Source organism: Tachypleus tridentatus, chromosome 6 (genome assembly GCF_004210375.1).
Source record: "Tachypleus tridentatus isolate NWPU-2018 chromosome 6, ASM421037v1, whole genome shotgun sequence".
Lineage (NCBI taxonomy): Eukaryota > Metazoa > Arthropoda > Merostomata > Xiphosura > Limulidae > Tachypleus > Tachypleus tridentatus.
In genome coordinates, this window is record NC_134830.1 from 167,218,462 (window position 1) to 167,236,523 (window position 18,062).

General features: G+C 30.2%; 2 protein-coding genes across 3 annotated transcripts in view; one reads left to right on the forward strand and one right to left on the reverse strand.

The window, feature by feature from the left end:
• The first annotated feature begins 781 nt into the window (after nucleotides 1–781).
• LOC143254388 (uncharacterized) lies at nucleotides 782–5,239 on the forward strand. Its single transcript, XM_076509493.1, has 2 exons — nucleotides 782–1,155; nucleotides 4,523–5,239. The coding sequence occupies exons 1-2, from the start codon at nucleotides 950–952 to the stop codon at nucleotides 4,803–4,805; spliced, it is 489 nt and encodes a 162-aa protein (XP_076365608.1). The 5' UTR covers nucleotides 782–949; the 3' UTR covers nucleotides 4,806–5,239.
• A 1,191-nt stretch (nucleotides 5,240–6,430) lies between these two features.
• The window catches only part of LOC143254387 (palmitoyltransferase ZDHHC6-like), a 53,263-nt gene continuing 41,631 nt past the window's right edge, over nucleotides 6,431–18,062 (reverse strand). For both annotated transcript variants that reach the window (XM_076509491.1, XM_076509492.1), the window contains exons 7-11: nucleotides 17,609–17,662; nucleotides 15,753–15,902; nucleotides 9,792–9,979; nucleotides 8,015–8,064; nucleotides 6,431–7,706 (exon numbers count right to left, since the gene is read on the reverse strand). In XM_076509491.1, the coding sequence (XP_076365606.1) occupies nucleotides 7,609–7,706; nucleotides 8,015–8,064; nucleotides 9,792–9,979; nucleotides 15,753–15,902; nucleotides 17,609–17,662 (540 nt within the window). In that variant the 3' untranslated portion in view covers nucleotides 6,431–7,608. The remainder of the gene's footprint in view (nucleotides 7,707–8,014; nucleotides 8,065–9,791; nucleotides 9,980–15,752; nucleotides 15,903–17,608; nucleotides 17,663–18,062) is intronic.

The window sequence follows — 18,062 nt, forward strand, 5'->3', positions numbered from 1 at the left end:
AAACCAGCAAAAAACTAAGAAACCTTAGCCTAACACTATAAAACACAGTAATCTTGTTTACTAATTGCAAAAATTTAGCATTACTTTGATGAAGCATAAGATGCATACTTTGTGAAAAATTATAATTACAAGATTTGAATTCAGTAATCAAATGAAGTCGACCATCAAAATTTCTCTAATTTTTATAAATATTCAAGAAGATTTTTTGAACTATATTTCAATTATGGGCAGTTGCTCTAAGTTTTTCTGTTCAAGAATTAAGTCGTCGTAGTTTTTGTGTTCAGACAAAACTGTTTTTTTGGTATGTCTTAATCTCTTGTATTCGACTAAAAATCTGTGACAATTGTTTTATTGAAATCGAATCATTTCTTTTTAATGAGACGTCAATTTTGTGTAACAAAGTGCCGAAATTTTTGCACCTATTTCTAATTTTTCATCTTGAAAAATACAAGCCATAATTACAATTTACCAACCTAATTATATTTTCGTTTTGAAGCAAACAATTTTCAAGATGTTTTCAAGAAAGTAATAAAAAATAAATAAAAAGGTAAACTATATAAAAATATCTGGGTGAGACATTGCCAATATCCCGTGTATATATATATGTATACGTATCTAAAACGTTGTACTGAGATATATGATAGAATAAACACGTATCAAATTCTTATAAACAAATTTAACTGGTCAATAAATTTTCACTTTATGACATTAAGACTGTAATTCTTACTCTGTGTATATATGCACGTATAGGTTATTTTTATCTACTCAAACGTTTCTTTCCAAACACAAGTTTTAGCATTCTTAAAATATTTCAGTCTTCCAAGTAGGAAGGAAGAAATATAATTTATATTAAAAAATTAAACGTAGTAAAAAAATAATTTTCTCTTAAAGGCGTGCACGGTAATTTTTGTAAAAAACCTTCACACGAAAGTGTTTCCACTAGTTAAAAATGTCTGCCAAGTGTACGAGTGACGTAAGAAATTCAGGTGCAAGTAGCAAATATCGTTATTTGTTGCCAGAGTGGATTAGGTTGAAAATACCTGAGACAAAACCATTTACTCCATATTATGTATATTCATATTATGTACCTTTAGCTGGGGCTCTGAGTTATTCGCTAATTTCAGTTACTAAGTTTTGTCCTGAGGTTTCTTCATGGTGAGTTAATTAACATATTTGTTTTGACAATTGTTGCAAATTAAGTAATTGGTGCAGGATCCTATGGAGTCTAATTATGTAAAATGAGTTGGTGCAATAAAGAAAGCTTTTTCTCTCAGTTTTAACTGTCAGATTTAACTTTTAAGCTCATAACATTGTGTAGCACTCGTTGTCAGTAATCGGACGTTTTACAACGTTTAGTGGTTTTGAGAAATACGAATGTGAATCTTATTGTGATAAAAAACATCGATCTTAAAAATCAGTATACAAGCATAACTTTTTTGAAGTTATTGTATAAATAAATAAAAAAAGATGTATAATTCGATCCGTTTTATTCTAAATGTGTATTAAAGGTAACTAACTACTTTTGAAAACATTTGGAGATTTTTAAATTTTAATCAATATGTACAACCATATTTGTATTACCTCAACGTGAATTAATTTTATGAACTTTAATAAGTGGTGAAGTATATGAACTAAAAAGATCTGGGAATAGCTGACTACGATTTTTAAACCTTTTTTTAGAGAAAGTACATTTCGATAGTGTAAGGCAATTATAATTTTAGGTTGTAAACATATATACACAGAAATATCAAATGAATAATGAAGGAAGTCACTTGTTCACTCTTCAATGTAATATAGCGTATGGATGACAAGGATCCATTTGGTTCTTCAAAGCTGACCTTGCACATTGACCTTTGAGAAAAATAAATTATGTTTGAATGCTGGCCTCCATTATACTTCTGATGGCAACTCATTCCATAAAAATAAAACCGTCTTTATTGGGCTCAGCTTTTATTTCTCATATCATAAACTTGTGTCCTCTAGGCCTTTTTAGTTATTTACTGTATGAATAACACTGATAATCTTGTGTATATGGTAGGATAAGAGGACACATGTTTAAGATTGGGAAAACGAAACTAAAGATTCCAGTTGAGGTAGTTTCATTTTCATAATACAGTGGTTAAGTTACATAATGACTTGCTACCAGCTGTAGCATAGACCAAACCTTTCAAATGAAATCTATTGTACAAACTCAGCATGCTTTAAAAAAGTCCTTTAATCATAAAGCATATGCAAGCACTTATTGAAGTGATAGAAGTAGAGAAATTGATAAATTTAAGACATTAGTTGGAAAGAAAGATTTTAATATTGAGAATTACTAAAGTTTCACTTTACTTGGAAAATGCCCTCCAGTAGCACAGCAGTATGTTTGCAAACACACATGCTGGAAACTGGGTTTTGATACTCATGGTGGGTAGAGCACAGATAGCCCACTGTTCAACTTTGTGCTTAACTACAAAACCAACAAACAAAAAAGCATACAAAAAAAAACTAATTATTATAGTTGTGATTTTGTAATTTCTGGGGTTAAGTTTCAGTAGTAATAAGTTGTTTAGAAAGGGAGAAGTTTAGATGGCTACCAGTGACAGGGTAAACTTATACTTCATATCAAACTGTGAATAAGAGAGCTTTCATATTCACAAGCTGAGGAATGATATTAAGTTGTCCAGAAATAAATGTCAGAGTTTTCATGATGACATTTAGAGGATGAATTCTGAGTTACTTATTGTTGGTTGGTTTAATCCAATGTTTGTTGCTTACGAGTTGCCTTAATTGTCTGTTGTTTCAACTCTACTGAGAGTAAGTTTTGCAATCTTCAAGGCAGGATGGACAAGAACTTTCATTTGATTTTTCTCTATGACTTCAAACTTGGACAAAAAGCTACCAAAACTACACGGAACATCAACCAGGCATTCGGCCATGGATCTGTTACTGAATGTACTGTTCAGCATTGGTTCCAAAGGTTTCAACACAGAGATGAAAGTCTTGAAGACCACGAAGGTTGTGGAGGGAAGCCATGCTTATATGATAACATATTAAGGGAAGCAGTTGAGACAAACCCTCGTACAACAGTACATAAGCTTGCAGAAAAGCTAGACACAAGCAAATCAAGTATTGCCAACCACCCGAGTGCAGTTGGAAAGAATAAAAAGTGTGCTGTACTTGAGCTGACTGAAGATAAAGAAAAAATTGGCATTATGAAACCTGTCAAGGATAATATTCCAAAAATATAACATTGGGAATTGAGGTTTTTGCCTCATCTACCTTATTCCTCAGACCTTTTCCCTGCAGATATGCATGTTTTTCAAGTACTTTGACAACGTTTTGAACAACAAACACTTTCAAAACCAGGCAGCTGCAGAAGAAGCTTTCAGGGAGTTCATTGACCATAGAAACACTTATTTTTACAACAGGGGCATAAACAGCATTGTTACACATTGGTGAAAGTGTGTTGAAGCAAATGGTACTTACTTTGATGAAAAGATATTTAACAACACTGGTTTATACTTTTCTAAACTTTGCAGTTCAAGAATGACATTTATTTTTGGACAACCTAATATTAAACAAATTGCTTTTAATTTTATAAATATATTTTTAAGTGAAAGATTAAAACTACATATTTATATAGTAAATACAGACTTTTCTGCTTTTTAAAAATTAGTATGAAATCTGTGGTATAGATTAAAGAAATGAAACATGCAAACTGGTTAGAACTGTGCAGAAGATTATGAAAAAAATGTAGAAGTGCTTATAATTTTAAATAACTGGTACAGGAAATGTGTAGCTGTATGTACACACAATATTTCACTTACATTATGTTTGGTAAATTGCTCATTTTCCAGGGAAACAGTTTAAGCAGTTTTCTCTTAGTATACAGATCAATATTTATATCTACACTATAGTGTGAAAATTATTTGACTCCTAAATGCAAGTTACCTAAAAAAGTTGTATATTTAATTATGGTGTACATGTTAAAAATATGAAATAAAAATACAGTATTTTTACTGACAGTCTACTTATAAACTTATGAAAGTTTTTCCATGCTAAATTGGTTATACGTTATTAAATTCAGAGACACTGCTAAATATTTAAAAGATTCATGGCTCAGGCCCATAGGCAAGAAAATTTTCAGTGTTTTAAATATAATATTGAATGGTTTTCTATGCTGATTTTTAAGACACCAACTGGGGATTTGGAGCACTTTCACATAGAACTGAAGCATGGGTAATGTATGCTTGTGGCTTGCAGTGACTGATTAAATAATTTGCAGTTTCTATAAAGTGTATGCAAGTTACTAATTTAATAATCAAAGAAAAAGCTAATTCTATATTACCACTTGAAAGGTACAATGAATCAGATATGTTCTAGTTTTACCTCTGATGTTTTGTATTTTGGTTGATTTTTTAAAAAGTTTAAACATTCAACTTATATTAACAAAAAATACAAATAAAGAGAGGAGTAGGGCATTTTTTTATATTTCAGTCAAAGTGAAAAATAGTTTGTTATTTTTTTCCAATGAAAGGTTATCTTCCAAGCACAATCCAGCTATATTAAACAGCCTAATCTTCAACTCTCACCTGGGATCAGGTTTCTACTTATACAGTCGTAAACACTTGGCAGAGGCTCCTACCTATTACAGGATTATGTACAGTGTCTACGGTGCTCTGGTTTTCAATTTTAGTTCTGTCTTATTGTGGGCTGTGACCAAGACTTTAATGCCTGACAACAGTCTCTCTCTCTGCATGCTAACTATCGGAAAGGAATACTTGAATTATGTTGACAGTAAAATTGAAAGTAATGAATAGTTCATTAAAGCTTTTGCATGCCAAGTATATATAGTTCTAGATGTGATAAAATGAAGGCTATAGTTATTTTTTGCTCTGTGATGAAACAAATGCCATTGATCACTGTTTTCTTTTTTTTCTGAAGAATGAAATCTAAGAACTTAGAGCTGCAAAAAAATATAGTAAACAAATATTTTATGATAATATATAATATAAACTTGTAAAGTAATTATTTTTTTCTCCAATGTTTTATGGTAATACATACAAAGTAATCTGGGTACTATGTTCTCAGTTGTAAAGTTTTGGAGGTTTTTAAGAGAAATGCATGTTTTTATTTTTACATGTACAGATGTATGTTTAAATTGCACTTTTTAGCAAGAGCATGTGTTCATATAAATATATCACATTTCTGTAATGTTATATTGAATTTATAATTACAAATGTTAACAAAAGCATCATTTCTTCCTGTTTCTTTTCTTCTGTATTACATTATGCATTATGTTGAATAGCACCATTATGATATTATGGAATTTCATTTTCAAGGTTTGTTTAAAAATTTTATAGTGAAGCCACATTAGGTTATCTGCTGTGTCCACCATGGGGAATTGAACACTAGATCCTTGATGATGAGAAACCCACTTGAAATAAAAATGTATCTCAGAACGGCTGTTATGGAGAGAACAATGTTGATACCCATTTTTAAATACCAGATCATTAGCTACAAGTTTATGGTCTATACTTCTGTTTTAATGAAAAATAGCTGATAGACATTGTTTCAGAACATTAACCAAACCATATAAACTTTTAATAGTTAAAAATTGTTGCCACTTCAAGAGTGAAGTATCATTAGTTCAAATAATATAATGAGGATTGATTATCCAAGAATGAAATAACATTCTGAAATAATTACCTTGTGATACTTTATGTATAATTACATGTGGATATTGGTTCATTGCTTCTTTTCAATATACATCTCTGTAGACAGAGAATAATTTCTCTGAATTCTTCAACTATTATTTCATGAGAATTATCTTTGATAAAAATATCTTCCAGAAAGTTTCCATTAACATATAAGTGGTGGCCTCAGTACAGATCCGTTTAGGGTGACTATTTTCATCTTGTGTAGATCTGGATAATTAGTGGTATTAATCAATTAAACATTACCTTTAGCTAACTGATTATTCACACAAGATTTTGATAGTTAGTATAACTGAAAATAGTAATAAGCAGAAAATTATTATTTTTGTGAGTCATTATACTATTTCATCAAGCTGAACAATTTTACCTGAAAATAAGAAACCAAAATATCTGTTGTGATTACAAATTGGAAACATTAACTCCATTTATGTGATTATTTTTGTAACATTAATTCATGCTCATAGGTAGTCAATTATATTAAACACCCAGTTCTAATTATGTGCACATTTCCAAATATACTTGTAATTCCTTTTTCTTCTTACGTCAGTGCACATGTAAACAAATTTTTTAAATTCATTTGACTGAGCCTAGAAATTATCTATTTTTCTACACATCAGTTTGTTTAAAATTACAATTATGTAAAAGATTAAGAGTTTTGATTTCCCTTTTAAGTATTTCAGTAATAGAAATGCTTATAGGATGACTGATTTTGATTCAACACAAAAAATGGAACAGTAAGTAAACAATATATTTAATCACTTTAAATATTGACAAGTAACCAAATAAGTCTTCCATCAAAAAAGTGTCATAGCTTTGGAAGTAATTATCTCTGACTACTTCAATTACTAGTACAAGTTACCAGGAATCTATTTTACATTGTTATAAGTTTAAGAACTATTTTTGTCTGTTTACTTTTTTGACATAAGACATTAATGACTGAAGTACACAATATAGTTTAAATATATAAAGACAAAAATTACCACAAGTTTAATTATATCAATACATAGGGCATTAAAACAAATTACAAAACAATTTTAAGGTTTGTGAAATTCTTTTCTTCTTTGATATTTAAGTTTTTATGTAAGTTACAAAGCTAAATGCATACGTAAATAACCTACAGTTTCTACTCTTGTAGTAGAATATTTAAATAATACTGTTGCACATTCGGTTAGATAATGTCATACAATTTTGGCTTTTCATCCATTACCTATTTTAAAATGCAAAGTTAAAATAATAAGCAACTGAATAGGGGAAAATGTGATATTTTTGTTAAGAATTAACAAGTTTGTAATACTTTTAAATAAAATATTTTAAAGCTTAATATGGTCTTCTGAAAAATGACTGCAATTAGAAATTACCTGGAGATACAGACAACGAGAGATTAATATGAAACTGTTACACAGATTTTCAAAGACAATTTTTCTTTTGTTTCACCTGTCTATTAAAATTTGCTTTTTGTTTATCTATTGAATTGATTCAATAAAGGAAACTGAAGACTATTTATTGTACAAATAATTAGGAATTGTATATTATGGATAAAAATTGATAGGTCTTTGTATAAAATAAATATTGTATACTGAAGACAGAACTTAATGCTTTAAGAAACATTACATTTAAAGTAACTCTTTTTTTTTTTTTTCAGCAACCAGATGCAAGTTTTAGAAACTATATATATGAACTGGAAAAATCAACAACTCAATAACAAAAAAAATTACATTTATTTCAAAACCAAATTGACCAAATGGGATCTAAATAACATCTAGCACAATAATGCTTATTTGAATAAAAACGTATCAATCTGATATTAACTAAAAATTAACAATAAAACATTACAATGCACAACCCTTTATCAACAGATATGCTTCTCAAGGTTATCCTGTAGCATTCAGTAAACCTAACAAAATTCTCATTGAGATTTCTTCTGCACTTTGTTAACATCACAGTGAATGCTGGTAAGTTCTACAACACACTTTCTTGGGAACCAACCCTTCTGCTGATGTTTTCCTAAAATAGATAAATGTAACAAATTTAATTTATTTATGTGTTTCTATATAAATGTGTGCATGTATAGACCACTCCTTACATCACAGGTTACCACTGGCTCCCTTTGTTCACATCTAACATAACACATTAAAATACTCTGTTCATAACTGTAAAAAAAAATTATAGTATTTAAAATATTTTAAAATGTATTTATTAGTTATTCAAATCTTTATCTAAACAGTTTTAAAAACATACCTATTAATAATTTATCACAAACTACATATTAGTCAGTACACACTAAAAATGTTATTGTAAAAACATTAACCAACCTGAGTTTCTTTCAGAATTGTTCTGTATTCTCTCTCCATATAGCCAATGTCTAAAAACAAAATTGAGTACAAAAGTTAAGAGTTTGTACACTTATAGATAATAAAAAAAGGAAATGAGAGCTTTCAATCAAGATCCTGAAACCATTAAATTTTTATTTAACAAAAAACACGTTTTACTGATAGCTTAAATCCTGAGTGTTTTGCGAAATTATACAATTATATATGTAATAAATGTCCATCCATCTGTTACTCTCTGTACCCATTAAATGGTTCATCACAGAAAACATGCATCAAGAAAACGTCCATTTTTGTGAATACATTTTGAAATTATGTAGTTCTGTTCTGAAACACAGAAGGAGTACCCAAAGTTCAAGTTAATAATGTTGATGGACATGGGAAAGTCAACAACAGATTTGAGCTTTGACTATTTTTACTTATTACTATCTATTAGTTTTTAAACTTTCAGTTATCTTTTAATGGATTCATTTTAATCTTAACAGAAAGATTAATTTGATTAAATATGTGGACTGGTACACCTGTACTACTAACTGTTGATCAGATTCAGTTGATGTAACTGAAAAACACTTCTTTTCAAGAACTGAAATTCTTTGAAACAACAGCCTTTGTTTATTTCTTATACCTAAGATATAGACTTAAACAGAAGTTAACTTACGATTTTAGTTTAGGCCTATACTTCTATTATAGCCACAAAAGTCAATATTACTAAACTTGTAATGTTGTGTAGGCTATACGTCTGTAAGAGTACAGATAATAAGTTTTAACTTAAATATCATACTCTTACTATGAATGATACCACAAGATATATCTTCAGAATGATCAATATGCATATAATGAAATTCTTGGCAAGTGCAAAGTGTTATTACTTTTGTTAGTTCTTAGGTGAGCACAGAGCTCCTGATGTTAAGCCTTACTTATGGTGGAGTCTGCTGGATAAAAGCACGTTCAACTTCAAGAAAAGATAATTAAAAGCATCAATATTCAGATATTTATTTGAAATAACCAATGTGATGAGAAGGAACTACTTTAGGTGGAATCATAATTTTTTTTTTTACTGTGAAGCTAAAGGCACTGAATTTGTAATTAATGTCCTATAGGTCTAATGTTCAGTCAGACATTTGGTGTTTACAATGCTGATCACCTGCATAACAGTTGATGTGAGGTGATAAAGTATGGAACCACTGATTAAACCATAAAGAAAATTCTTAAAATGAACTTAGGAATAAAACAAATACTTTACTAGAAAAGCTTTCCTTATTTAAAAATTTTCCCTTTTCTCATCTTATATTTTAAAGTTCTAATATATAAATCTTGTTTCATTGACTGGATCACAAAGAGACAAATTGGCTTTTTCTATATGTTTATAATCTGTTTTGCATTTTAGAATCCTAGTGTAAAAAAATGGACTTTTTCTTTCTTTTTAATTGTTTTCCTTTTGTAAATATTTACGTAAATATCAAGACTAATTTTGAAGGGCTACAAATTAGTTCTGTATTTACACAGAATATGAAAAGTGAACGAAGTTGCAATTAACTGTAAGAAAAGATACAACTGCTATGATGCAATACCATACAACAATTTAGACTTGTAACTTTTGTTAAACCCTTGGTTGGTTGTTAGTTATGAACTTGTTTTGTAACTGGATTTTACTTTTGAGAAAATAAGTTATTGGAAAATAAATTCAAATGATAATGATTGATTTATCTTGTTAGAATTAATTCCACACAGATATGTACATTTATATTAATATTTTCTGCACCTTTTCCAACGAGTTACAGCCACTTTTTCTCCTATATGCAGTGGAATTCGAGGTTCATCACTACAAGGTATATTAAAACACACTCGAAGTCCTTTAGTTACAGGAAACCATGATCCACTATATTGTTCTATTACAGCATACTGCCGGGCATGAGCTTTTTTTTCCTGTTTTTGGAATAGCTGTTCCATCTGTAATATAAAGAAAACTATTTTTTATTAGTAAATAAAATTTTTCTAAAACCATATGTGAAAGAAAATTGTAACAGTGTTGAAAGACCTTCTAGATCAATTCATTCCAGTCTGGTATTTTGGGTTTTTACAGGGGACAAACTGTGTGTGATCAACATTTTCAAATAAACTTCAAAATAAGATTATAAATAAAATGCTGAGATTTTAAATTTTCTTTTGATGCAAATTTATTAACATTTGTTTTGAATAAAGTAATGAAAAAAATATCTGAACTGCTGGTCCTAATTTTTAACCTCTGTTGTAATTTTTTTTGAGCTGATGAAAATCATGAAATTTCTTGTGCAGCTACAACTTGTTATAAAAAAAAAATAATTCCACAGATCTGTAAACTGAACTCACGTGAGGCTTATTTCTAACAAACATTTTGAAGATAGTAAACTTTGAAGTTAGCAATTTAAGAACTATAAAATTGATCCATCTCCTTGTTTTGTTTTAAAATCTTCAAGTTCATGAAGAAGCTATGAAAATTCTTACATTATCTGAAACTTGGGATTATTTTTTTTCTTGAGATCTGTTTATTTCATAGCTCCATTTCTTCCTTGTGTAGTTACACTAGACTGTAAAGTTGTAAGATTTCTTACTGCATGGTTGTGAGACCATGTGAGGCTTTTTATCTTGTAAATTATTAATGATTTTTGTATTATTATTTGTATGCCATGAAAAAATATTCAGTGAACTCAACTAATTTTCTTTCATATTAATTTATTTTACAGAAGTAGTTCCCTGTGCAGTTAATTTCTGCTTAAGAATCCAGACATTTTGGGGTATGAGACCATCACAAATGATAACCTTTTATGTCAATGTTAAGGAAAGGAATGGTCGTAATTTCATTTTTCAATACACGTACATGAGCTACTAATAAGAGGGCATAGATAAGTTGTATGTACAAGATCAAGTTAATTATTAATGCTTTATATTAGTTTCAAGACATCAGACAATATTTCATTGCACTATTTCTTTCAACAAAGTAGCTTAACACACAATAAATAATGTTTTGGTTCATTTCAGCCATCATATCCTCTAAACCATTAATAAATGAACTTTAAAAAATCTTAAAGCGAATTTATACCATTCATATATGAAAATCTTTCTTTTGAACTTTCCTCTACAACAACTGAAGGTAACCTGTTCCAAAGTCCAACCAACCTGTTTGAAAAAATAAAACAGTTTTAACTGAAGACAATTCTTATTGTCACAAAATTTATATTTGCAACCCCTACTCTTACCACTTTTTTTTTTTTAATTTCACGCAAAGCTACTCAAGGGCTATCTGCGCTAGCCATCCCTAATTTAGCAGTGTAAGACTAGAGGGAAGGCAGCTAGTCATCACCACCCACTGCCAACTCTTAGGCTACTCTGTTACCAACAAATAGTGGGATTGACTGTCACATTATAACGCCCCATGGCTGGGAGGGTGAGCATGTTTGGTGCCACCAGCATTCGAATCCTCAGCCCTCGGATTATGAGTCAAACACTTTACACACTGGCCATGCTGGGCCTCTTACCATTTTCATCATGAAAGATGGGAAAAAAGATGATGCATCAAAAATATAACAGTTTTAAACACCTCCATCATATCTGCTCAACTTTTTTTTTTTTAAAGAGAAAACAGTATGAGAGATTTCAACTCTTCTGACCTTTTTCTGAATGCTTTCCAACAATTCAATGCCCTTCTTAAGGTAAGAAGCCCAAAAATGAACATAATACTTGAAACATAGCCAATCCCGTGACCTATACAATGAAATTATAACCTCTTTAATCTTGTATTTAATATTTCTGTTCATACAGCATACAATTCTACTTGTTCTACCACTAGCAACAGCACACTGCTTGGATGGCTTTAGAGACTGATCAACTATTAAACCAAGATCCCTTAATATCCTTCAATACAATTGGGGAAGTATTATCTGGTCCAGGAGCCTTTTGCCCTCTAAATTTCCAAATTTTTCTTTGTGAGCTCAGAATTAATGTACAATTTTGTTTCTATCTGTCAACTGTTTAAGATGTGGAATACTACTCAAATCTTTGTTACTAAAAACTGAAGAAAAAGGAAAATTTAATAACTAAGCCATCTCATAATCATTATATATGAGAATTCCTTTATTATCCTTCAAGAGTCCTACCCTCATTCTAACATTTTGTTCACTCTTAATATATTTATAAAGAAATCCTTACAGTTAATTTTTACATGTTCAGCTACACTTTTCTTATACATCCTTTTTAATGTCCTAATTTCCTGTTTCACCAACCTTTTTCATCTTCTGTGTCTCTTCTCATACCAATCAGTTTAAATTTCTTGATGCTTTTCTTTAAATTTATCTTGTATGCTCTATGAGATAATCTTTTTTATTTCAGCTAACCTCTTCTTTCAATAAGGAATATGTTTACCTTAAACATTTAAAAATCTATCTTTAAACTTTTACCTCCACATCTGATCAGAGTCTACAAATAACTCAGCTGTCCAATTCACAACTGATAATTTTTGTCACATCCCTTATAAATTTACTTTTTTGAATTTTGTAATTAAAATATTATGATTTTGTATCTCCATATCCAGCAAAACATTAGAACTAATAGAATAATGTTCACTTGCATCCATATGTTCTCCAATTTCTAACCTCTTGATTATTTCTATATTTCAAGTTAATAATAAATCTAAATTAGCAGGAATTAAATGGATTCAATCTCGTTGTTATCTTTGATATTCTCAACATAAGGTCACTCCTACCCTTCTGCTTAGTACTCTATCTCTAATTAAATAGCTTATAACTCTGAATTTCCAAGAAATTTCTGTCATCAAGACCATGTACGTTTAATCATGTTTAAGTTATTTGCATTGTATTAAAATCTTCCATTCCTACCAGAGCTCTGAAGTCATCTATTTTATTTCTTATACTTCTAGCATTACAACAGTAACAATTAAGCCTACTCTTATAATTACTTCTATATTCATTTCTTATGCTAAACTTTTCCCTGGCTCTTATTTGGTTTATTTTGGCCATTACCACTGTCTAGTCCTAGTTTATACAGTGGTGAAAACCAGGGTAAACTAAACCTATTATAGCATATGTATTCAAATTATAATTTTCCTGTAATAATAATGTATTTTCAATAGCAACTCTTTTCACATAAATAGCTATTTTCATTCTATGCTGACCTCTATATAACATTTACTTTGCATGCCACAACTCTTAAACTTCTATATGATCAATATATTTCAGTTACATCTTGCATGTAAATCATGTGGCAGCATTCTACCATCAGGAGTGTGACACACTCTTCTGATCCATGTAACTCTCTCTATGCAATTCTACCAAACTATTGCTTTAAGTTTTAGCAGAAACTGGAAGCATCAGTTTTTAGTATAGAGGAAAGGTGGGAAGTTTGAGAGGAGGTAAGTACCTATCAGAAATACATTTTTAGTAAAGAAAAATTACAACTTTTGATAATGGTACATTATCTCTTCTTACATAAATAGATGGAATCCCTCATTTAATAGGTGGAAGGACCAATGCATGTGCAAGAAAGAAGCATATTTTGAAAGTATCCAAAGAATACCCTAGAAGGGGAGATTCTTAAAGTAAAGGTTCATGTATGGAAGACTGCATTACTTTTAAACCAGATATATTCCACACAGTGTGGAAAGAGGTGATGCACACACGGGCAGAAAAATTGAGAACAAAGGTTGGACCTATGCTGCTCAGTATCTGAATCTCAATCCCATAGATGACAGTAGTGTGATTGAGAGTTTAAAAAAAAAAAGTGCCTCAAGGTGTAGAATAGGTAGGGTGAAATGGACTATACATTGTAAGTCATCTGCATCCAAAACCTAGCCTCTGGGAACTAACATCCATAAAGGGCATAGGATGAGGATCATTCTGTCAGCAAGTCAATTGCAATCCAAAACCAAGCCATGGGAACCAATAACCACATGATGATAAGAGAGAGGATCCATACCATCTTCACCTGAAGTTTAGCAAACTGGAAGGATCATACCCACAAATCTGTGAACAGGACACATAATAGCAAAGTGATAAAATGTTTGACTGATCCAAGAACCCAACATATGGATGATTGGAATAACAAAGATGTAACTATATTGTAGAATATCCCACTCAAAAGAAATCATAAATGAACCATCCTTAATATAGTAGCATTCTTGGTATATGGAAATCTTCAAGGGGTAGCATAAGAGGAAGAAAGATACCAACCCACATGTTTATCTACTATGACCCACAATATGTTAGCAATGAGCATGAGGCCAAATAAATGAGGGAACAGAGACATCTTCACATTGATTGGTCCTGCTTTTAATCTAAAACCTAACATTTGGAACCAACATTCAATGAGGAGGGGGGGGGTAAGATGAGGAATCCCAATTGGAGGGGTGAGCTGCATTTTTGAAGGCTTCCTCTGAAGTTAAACTATTCTCTCCATTAGACATGTACAGAGATGGAGCATCAGACTGGAGGATATATCATCTAAACCACCAGAAACCACTGCTCTACACTAAACAGAATGATTATTTTTTGTATCACATTCATCTGCTCAGATTTGAAAATGAAAAGTAATTATAAGTAAGTATATATTAGCAATAAAAATGTAGTGGATGGTATTTGTTGAAGAAACAATATATTTAAACCAAATTTTTATTTACCATAAGATGAACGATAGGTAAGTCTAAAATAACAAAAATACATGTTAAGTCTCATCTAATGTGTAATACAAAGGATATTACTAAACTTCATTTGAAACTCCCTAACCATATGAGAAATAGGTACAAACTTAATTAAAAGTATGCTATTGAAACCAACTAACTACAACTAATATTAATATAAAATATATTCAAAAATCAATACAACAGCTTATCTATCCAAAGTTGGTAAACCAAATTCAAAATGCATGGGCCACCAAACAAGATTCACAAAGGTCAACTCATATAACAATCAATGTCTTGATGTATTTAAGTTCAATTCCTCAGGCAAGTACCACCAACTGGATAACTGTGCTGGAAGTAAATGATAACATTTTTGAAGTAGAAATATAAACTTTGTTTGAGAACAATAAAGCTAATACATAAACCTGATAATATGAAGCAGGAAAAAAATTGAAAATATCTCCACATCATATGAAATTAAAATAAAAAAAATCATACAGGAAAACAGCACAAGAAAAACATTCTTGATAACACTGTCAAATGAAAGGTGGTAGTTTGGTAGAATTGAATAGAGGGAGTCATATGCTCCAGAAGGGTGTGTTGCACTCCTACTAGTGGAGGGTTGCCCCATGATGATTTACATGCAAAGGACAGTTGAATATGTTTAATGTGGGGTACAACACAGAAGTTAAATTCTTGTGGCATGTGAAAAATGTTTTGCATTAAGGGAGCAGCACTTAACAATAATAACTATTTATGTGAGACAAGGTTTTGTATTGTATATGAAGCTGGCTTTCAGATATACAGGTTGTGTGTAATGGTGCAGTAAATAGCTATGTTGTGTGGTGGTCTTCATTGTACTATAAACCAAAAACTCACCATGAAGTTAAATTTTTATTTTGAAACATCAGATAATTACAGTATCAAGTGTTTGAAGTGCCTGTGTTTCAGATATGATGTATTATCATTTATTAATTTTATTAATGCGAGATCAGAGGTGACAGTAAACTTACCACTGGGTTGGAAAGTATATAATTAAAGTGCTTACATACTTACAGTTAAGGTATACTGACTACAGCCTTTAACAACTGGCCAAGTCAAACCATCGCCTTTTGGATAGGGAAAAACTTCTTGTAGGTTTTGCCACCATCCTAAATTATATGGATAAATAAATTTTTGCTTTTCTGGCCTGGCACGAGACATTGCCTGTAAAATCAGAAAAAAGAAAAAATCTCTCCAATGTCTAATCTAGTTTTTTCAAAATTTCAATTCAGCTAAATAATACAATCTTCCACATTTGTTCTGATTATTCTGTTACACAATTATAAGGGATATTTATCAAAAAAGTCACATATTTGCAAATTTGTGATTTTCCAAAAAACAAAAAAAACTTGCCATAGAAAACTCACTTTCAAAAGTACATAAGAGAATAAAGTCTTTTAAAAAATATCATGGTTGTATATTTGAAAGCATTTATTAAATTCAAGCAAATGCACCACTACAGTATTGACTATGAACTCTAGTAAAAAATACAACTTAAACACAAAAATAAGATGATGAAACTTTGCCTAAACAATCTAATCTATCAAAGAATGAAAATAAGATGATGGCATGAAAATATATAATAGGAATTTAGCTAAGGTGAATAGATATAATGTGCTTCATGGAGACATCAAATTCTCTTTTACACCTAATGGCACAGATAACCCTTGAGTAGCTTTGCATGAAATTCAAAACAAACATTTACACCTAATGACACAATATATAAGATCTACCACCTTCTACACTTCATATTGTCTCCCCAAGTTTACATACTCTAGTTAATAAACTAGGCCTTTTCCTTAGTTCATCACGTACCACTACAACTTTCTTTTGCACACTGGTGCACCTTCCCTAACAACTGTACAGGTGTGAAGTGGATATAGTTCATAAAGTGTAATTTTCATTAATTTTATTCATGTTACTTTATATTAGAATTAGGGTAATGATTTTGTAATAATTAGTTTCAAAAAATAATTTTGTAAGTATACAAATAAGCAAACATTTTTCTTTTCATCAGAATTACAGAAAATGCAAAATATTAATCTGTAAAACAACATTACATTTGCTAAGTCCCTTCAACATTTTCATATAGATCTATTTGAGGGCTCATTAATGTGAACTGTCTTAATTTTTGAAATGATGGATCAGAGGGAATGCAGCTGGTTAACATAACCCATCATCAACTCTTAGGGTAATTTTTTTTCCAACAAGAAACAGGTTTGACCATGAAATTATAATATACCTCCACAGACAAATGGTTGACCATATTTGATGTCTTGCAACCCACTGAGTACAAGTCAGAATACACTAACCAAGCCTGTTGCAAGTAAGACTGAATATAAAAGCTTAACCTTACACTTAGGCAAACTATGTTTGTTGTTACAATTATAAAACTGGTTACAGATTCGTTTATGGAACTATACACATGAACTTTTTTCTTTATTAGAGTTACATAAATTTAAAATTAATTTAATGGCATAACATTATTGAAATTCAACTTTGAAGTATGATCCAAATGCCTCTGACACCATAGTGATAGATAAGAGAAACAAATGTTTTAGGACTAAAAAAAGCCATATGGCCAAAATGTAGCAAATGCACCATTTGTTTCATTTATATGTATGCCAGTAATATTTTTATTAATTGTTTCAATTCTTTTCACATTTTGTAGCTATTTGTATTTTATGGAACACAGATAATGTCACATTAACTGCCTTTCACTTACAGTTGCATGAACAATCTTAAAACTAGTGTACATATTCATGGAATATCTATGATGACCCTAGAGCTAGCTATGAAAAAATATCATTAGTTTTAAAATTAAAACACTTATCATGAAAATATTTTTTGTCAAACCCTACAATACTTACTTTAGTCACAATCCAGTTCTCTATACTTGTTTCATTTTTTAAGATTATTTTCATCTGAAAAAGAACATTTGCATGTTTACATATATTGTTGTTACCTAAACTTACATTCTAACTTTACTTTAAATCTGTAACTTCTTCTAGATCAGAATGGTTTAAGTATGTGCCACATTTCTGTTGTATATATCTACATTGAATATTTTAAGCTTAACAAAGTTTGAGAGATATTCATTATTAAAATATTTCAATTACAATTTTAGCAAGTGAAATAAAAAGTATAAATATGGTATCTTTCATTAGTGAGATAAATCTAATTTTCAAAAATAAAACAGCTATGTAGTTACTATAATACTGAAAGAAATCTAACAGTCTAAATACAAACACTTAAAGAATGGTTGTAATAAAGTGCACTTTGTATTTTCTTGGTCATAAAAAATAATTTCAGTTAAACAAAAAC

What these genes read in the sequence shown, in the direction of transcription:
- LOC143254388 (XM_076509493.1), top strand. Translation starts at nt 950, where the DNA reads ATGTCTGCCAAGTGTACGAGTGACGTAAGAAATTCAGGTGCAAGTAGC. An exon ending in TGTCCTGAGGTTTCTTCATG is followed by an intron (nt 1,156 to 4,522) that starts GTGAGTTAATTA and finishes TTCCAATGAAAG; the next exon opens with GTTATCTTCCAAGCACAATC.